The 6,487-nt window shown below is 38.2% G+C and overlaps 3 protein-coding genes across 3 annotated transcripts; all 3 read right to left on the reverse strand.

Annotated features, from left to right (window-relative positions):
* Nucleotides 1–616: 616 nt before the first annotated feature.
* On the reverse strand, nucleotides 617–1,321 carry LOC132560428 (uncharacterized). The gene has a single exon (XM_060225094.1). The coding sequence runs from the start codon at nucleotides 1,319–1,321 to the stop codon at nucleotides 617–619; it is 705 nt and encodes a 234-aa protein (XP_060081077.1).
* A 159-nt stretch (nucleotides 1,322–1,480) lies between these two features.
* On the reverse strand, nucleotides 1,481–2,071 carry LOC132560429 (uncharacterized). The gene has a single exon (XM_060225095.1). The coding sequence runs from the start codon at nucleotides 2,069–2,071 to the stop codon at nucleotides 1,481–1,483; it is 591 nt and encodes a 196-aa protein (XP_060081078.1).
* A 159-nt stretch (nucleotides 2,072–2,230) lies between these two features.
* On the reverse strand, nucleotides 2,231–2,791 carry LOC132560430 (uncharacterized). Its single transcript, XM_060225096.1, has one exon. It carries the CDS (start codon nucleotides 2,789–2,791, stop codon nucleotides 2,231–2,233), a length of 561 nt encoding a protein of 186 aa, XP_060081079.1.
* Nucleotides 2,792–6,487: the final 3,696 nt, after the last annotated feature.

The following is a 6,487-nucleotide window of genomic DNA, read 5'->3' on the forward strand; positions in this document are numbered from 1 at the left end:
ACTGGCTCTGCAAGCAGTTACGGCCCTTTCAAGTGTGAGTTGATTGTCTCTCAAAAGTCGTTCTTTCACCTTTTCTGAAAATACACCACAGACAATACGATCGCGTAACATTTCATCTTCCAGTGTACCAAATTTACAGTTTTTTGCAATAATGCGTAGTTCGGTCACATATTCATCAATAGTTTCTGTTTTACCTTGTGTACGTGTGTAGAATCTGTGTCGCCACACAGTTATGTTTTCCCTCGGGGCACAGTAAGACTTAAATTTGTTTATTAAAACTTCAATTTTGTCTTTTTCTTCCTCTGTGAATGTGAAAGTGTTGTAAATTTCCCTTCCGTCTTGTCCTATTATGTATAGGAATGCACTACATTTTTCCTTTTCAGATTTATCTGACATCGCTATATCTAAATATAGTCGCATGGATTGTTCCCATTTTCTCCATTTTTCTGGGAGATTTCCCTCAGACGCCGAAAAGTCTAATTCTGGGGGTGGGCGGATATGTTCCATTATGTTGGATTGGGCTGATAATGTCTATTTGCCTGTATTTCGGTATTTTACCGGTCTGGGTAGAGGGTTTTGGTTTCTGGCGGGTAGCACGTGTTTTATACAGCGCACACTAGATGTCATCGATTCGACAGTCATTGACGATTTTTGTCAACAGAATTCCTTCTTGTGTGACTTCAGAGGACAATCCATCACACTGATGCAGACTTGGTGACATCCCATCACATTGATGCAGACTTGGTGACATCCCATCACATTGATGCAGACTTGGTGACATCCCATCACATTGATGTAGACTTGGCGACATCCCATCACACTGATGTAGACTTGGCGACATCCCATCACACTGATGTAGACTTGGTGACATCCCATCACACTGATGTAGACTTGGTGACATCCCATCACCCTGATGTAGACTTGGTGACATCCCATCACACTGATGTAGACTTGGTGACATCCCATCACACTTAAGTAGACTTGGTGATATCCAATCATACTGATTTAGACTTGGTGACATCCCATCACACGGATGTAGACTTAGTGACACCCCATCACACTGATGTAGACTTGGTGACATCCCATCATGCTGATTTAGACTTGGTGACATCAAATCACGCTGATGTAGACTTGGTGACATCCCATCACACTCATGTAGACTTGGTGACATCCCATCACACTTAACTAGACTTGGTGACATCCCATCACACTTAACTAGACTTGGAGACATCCAATCACACTGATGAAGACTTTGCAATATCCCATCACACTTAAGTAGACCTGGTGATATCCAATCATACTGATTTAGACTCGGTGACATCCCATCACACTTAATAGACTTGGTGACATCAAATCACGCTGATGTAGACTTGGTGACATCCCATCACGCTGATGTAGACTTGGTGACATCCCATCACACTGATGTAGACTTGGTGACATCCCCTCATGCTGATGTAGACTTGGTGACATCCAATCACACTTAAGTAGATTTGGGTGACATCCAATCACACTGATGTAGACTTGGTGATATCAAATCACACTGATGTAGACTTTGTGATATCCAATCATACTGATTTAGACTTGGTGACATCCCCTCATGCTGATGTAGACTTGGTGACATCCCATCACCCTGATGTAGACTTGGTGACATCCCATCACACTGATGTAGACTTGGTGACATCCCATCACACTTAAGTAGACTTGGTGATATCCAATCATACTGATTTAGACTTGGTGACATCCCATCACACGGATGTAGACTTGGTGACACCCCATCACACTGATGTAGACTTGGTGACATCCCATCACGCTGATTTAGACTTGGTGACATCAAATCACGCTGATGTAGACTTGGTGACATCCCATCACACTCATGTAGACTTGGTGACATCCAATCACACTGACGTAGACTTGGTGACATCCCATCACACTTAACTAGACTTGGTGACATCCCATCACACTTAACTAGACTTGGAGACATCCAATCACACTGATGAAGACTTTGCAATATCCCATCACACTTAAGTAGACCTGGTGATATCCAATCATACTGATTTAGACTCGGTGACATCCCATCACACTTAATAGACTTGGTGACATCAAATCACGCTGATGTAGACTTGGTGACATCCCATCACGCTGATGTAGACTTGGTGACATCCCATCACACTGATGTAGACTTGGTGACATCCCCTCATGCTGATGTAGACTTGGTGACATCCAATCACACTTAAGTAGATTTGGGTGACATCCAATCACACTGATGTAGACTTGGTGATATCAAATCACACTGATGTAGACTTTGTGATATCCAATCATACTGATTTAGACTTGGTGACATCCCCTCATGCTGATGTAGACTTGGTGACATCCCATCACACTGATGTAGACTTGGTGACATCCCATCACACTTAAGTAGACTTGGTGATATCCAATCATACTGATTTAGACTTGGTGACATCCCATCACACGGATGTAGACTTGGTGACACCCCATCACCCTGATGTAGACTTGGTGACATCCCATCACGCTGATTTAGACTTGGTGACATCAAATCACGCTGATGTAGACTTGGTGACATCCCATCACACTCATGTAGACTTGGTGACATCCAATCACACTGACGTAGACTTGGTGACATCCCATCACACTTAACTAGACTTGGTGACATCCCATCACACTTAACTAGACTTGGAGACATCCAATCACACTGATGAAGACTTTGCAATATCCCATCACACTTAAGTAGACCTGGTGATATCCAATCATACTGATTTAGACTCGGTGACATCCCATCACACTTAATAGACTTGGTGACATCAAATCACGCTGATGTAGACTTGGTGACATCCCATCACACTGATGTAGACTTGGTGACATCCCATCACACTGATGTAGACTTGGTGACATCCCCTCATGCTGATGTAGACTTGGTGACATCCAATCACACTTAAGTAGACTTGGGTGACATCCAATCACACTGATGTAGACTTGGTGATATCAAATCACACTGATGTAGACTTTGTGATATCCAATCATACTGATTTAGACTTGGTGACATCCCCTCATGCTGATGTAGACTTGGTGACATCCAACCACACTTAAGTAGACTTGGTGACATCCCATCACACTTAAATAGACTTGGTGATATCAAATCACACTCATGTAGACTTTGTGATATCCAATCATACTGATTTAGACTTGGTGACATCCCATCACACTTAACTTGGTGATATCCAATCATACTGATTTAGACTTGGTGACATCCAATCACACTGATGTAGTCTTGGTGACATCCCATCACACTGATGTAGACTTGGTGACATACCATCACACTCATGTAGACTTGGTGACATTCCATCACACTCATGTAGACTTTGTGATATCCAATCATACTGATTTAGACTCGGTGACATCCCATCACACTTAAATAGACTTGGTGATATCAAATCACACTCATGTAGACTTTGTGATATTCAATCATACTGATTTAGACTTGGTGACATCCCATCACACTTAACAAGACTTGGTGATATCCAATCATACTGATTTAGACTTGGTGACATCCAATCACACTGATGTAGTCTTGGTGACATCCCATCACACTGATGTAGACTTGGTGACATACCATCACACTCATGTAGACTTGGTGACATTCCATCACACTCATGTAGACTTTGTGATATCCAATCATACTGATGTAGACTTGGCGACATCCCATCATGCTTATGTAGTCTTGGGGTCAGCTGAGATCAATATGTGCATCTCATGAAACTGTCATCTCCAAACAATAATTCTATCCAACTTTCCAATAGGAAATAACCAAATAATGTTCAAAAATGTAATTTTCTGATATAAAGTATAGTAAATTCTACCACCTTCCCAGGGTGAAATGTGAGACTCTGGGGTCATGAAATTTACGATTTTGGTAAAGCATCTGAAGGCCTTTCCATCCATTATGAGTACTTGATTCTACCCTACATGTCATTTGAGAAGATTTTTGAAGTTTCTATCAATTTTATCCTTTCTGGCCCCGCCTCGCAGGCCCTTGGGGGTTGCGGTACATATAATTTACAATTTTAGTGCACCTTAAGCAAGGGAAGGTTTTTGAATGATTTAATTGAAATCAATTCAGGAGTTTTCCAGAAGAAGTGGAAAATGTTATAAGTTGATGATGCACGACTCTGGACAAAAGGGGATCGCAATAACAATACAAATATGTAAATCATAATGATGAGTAAAAACATTTAGAGGGAAAACAGAGCTACATGTTTTAATGATAAAACTTGTGCATACAGAGCTTTGAACAAGTGAGTGGAAAAGTGAAAGAAATCTCTGTTAAAAATTAAAACACAACTTCATGCAATCACTATTAATCCTACCAAGTCTGAAAGAAATCGGTTGAAAACTGACAAATAAGATTGCTGCAAAAGATTAACATTATAAAAACAACAAGGGGCAAAATCTTTTCCAAACATAGTGGAATAAAACCAACAGTTAAACACAACTTCATTACATTGTAAATTGAATTTACCTCTGAGTTTGAAAAACTGTGGGAGGAGATCTCTGCACCAATGAAAATTGACAACTGACAGACAGAAAATACCATACCATGCACATGTTTACCTGTTACAAAATTTCCAAATATTGAATGTCCTTTAGATATTTCCTTTATCACAGTCTGAATCACAACTGATCAAACACAAAATTGAATAGGCACAACTCAGGACCGAGGTGAATCTAAATATCAAGCTACAAAAATATATCCCTCAAGTTCTCCTCCAGGATTACAAGGATTGTTTACAGAAGGAGGACCAATGGACAGACAAATGGCAGAACAGATCTAGATTGTTGGCTGAAAAGAAATGGTTTTGTGTCTTTAAATAAAGACGTATATGTTTGACAACTACAAAGCCAGTCAAGTTATCTCTCCGAGCAACTACAAATGGTACCATCACAACCTAAAGAAACCAATATTTCCCATATCTACTGCTGGCCACTTTGTTACTTGGAAAGTCTAAAGCAGCAATTTAACATGAGCTGTACCCAATCTTTGTGGCTAAATCAGCCTACTTGTTTTACCAAAACAAAACACTTTCTTTTCTTCGAAATGCTTCCTTTAACCGATCCTGAAAGATGAAAACACATGATGTACAGAGGGACATGCATTATAAACTATCAAAAAAAAGATATTGTTCAATATTCTGGGAACTTTTTATTCTGTTTGTTTTTGTTTTTTGGAGATGATTGATGCTAACAATACTACTAGATATAACAGTGATTTTTGGGATATTTGATTCCTGGAGTCACTGAGGGAATCACTGAGGGAGACCCCAATATATCACATACTATTGGTCTTCATCAAAAGTGTGGTGTTCTGGACTTGCCTACAAAAATTACTGATACACGTAAAGCCAAATTTCAGTTCAAAATTCCAATCCTGAACTGAGAAAATAACCATAAACTGCATGAGTAAGATCTTCTTGATATATAAAAGTTTAAAGTCTATAGCTACAATTCTCAAAAAAAAATTCAGCTGACTGGAACAAGATATCAAATAAATCTTCCCTGTCATCACTTTTTTTGCAAAGGATTCTATGTTTTCTGCCTTTTTTGATCCCAAAAATATAGTGGTTCTTTTTTCAAATTTAGAAAGCTTCCGAAATACTGCTGTAATGGATACCTATCAGTTATTCTAGCTAAAGTTGCCATGGTAACCATTTCAATTTTTCTTCAACCATAAAATGTGTATGTTTGCAGTTTTTGTTATTATTTCAATTATCAACCATGCATACTGCACATTCTTGAGAATTTCCATTTTTCCTAAAAATGAAGTCAATCTGCCTACATTTGATATTATATTATCTTAAGAGTGCCCTTGATATTTCTTGGAACTTCAACAATTTGATAAAACTGACCAAATATTCACATGTCCTCATTGGGTGCAAATTTCAATTTGTTACCATGGGAACAATAATGGAAAGACAAAGCTGCCAGTATAGTGCACTGAAAAAAAATGAAAATTACAACTTATCAAGTGTTCTGATTACAATTTATTTTACCAACACAAATATTTGCAAAAATAGTTTTAAACTCATTTTAAAAAAAATGAAAGAACCAAATTACGAAATACAATTCCACACACAAATATATGTACAGTACATATCTATGTATACTGTATACATTAAAATACCGATTTAGTTTAATATGATCACAAAAGCTGAACAATTGCCCTAATTACTCCTTACATACAATTTAAAAAACAATTGTGTTCTGGAGAACTAACACACCAGTTATATTATGTATCTCACATGATCATGCTTTATTTATTTTAATTAATGTGTTAATTCTGAAGACAATCAATTGATATTTTGGCACATCTTAACAATTTAATTGCAATGAAAATATGCCTTAATATACACGTCATATCTTCATTGGAAAATTCTTACCATAGTTTAAGTTGTATTATTAATCACCAACATGAAAT

The sequence above is a fragment of the Ylistrum balloti genome, unplaced genomic scaffold (genome assembly GCF_031769215.1).
Source record: "Ylistrum balloti isolate Yb309-2 unplaced genomic scaffold, AGI_CSIRO_Ybal_v1 Utg371060, whole genome shotgun sequence".
Classification (NCBI taxonomy): domain Eukaryota; kingdom Metazoa; phylum Mollusca; class Bivalvia; order Pectinida; family Pectinidae; genus Ylistrum; species Ylistrum balloti.

What these genes read in the sequence shown, in the direction of transcription:
- LOC132560428 (XM_060225094.1), bottom strand. Translation starts at nt 1,321, where the DNA reads ATGTCACCGAGTCTAAATCAGTATGATTGGATATCACCAGGTCTACTT.
- LOC132560429 (XM_060225095.1), bottom strand. Translation starts at nt 2,071, where the DNA reads ATGTCACCGAGTCTAAATCAGTATGATTGGATATCACCAGGTCTACTT.
- LOC132560430 (XM_060225096.1), bottom strand. Translation starts at nt 2,791, where the DNA reads ATGTCACCGAGTCTAAATCAGTATGATTGGATATCACCAGGTCTACTT.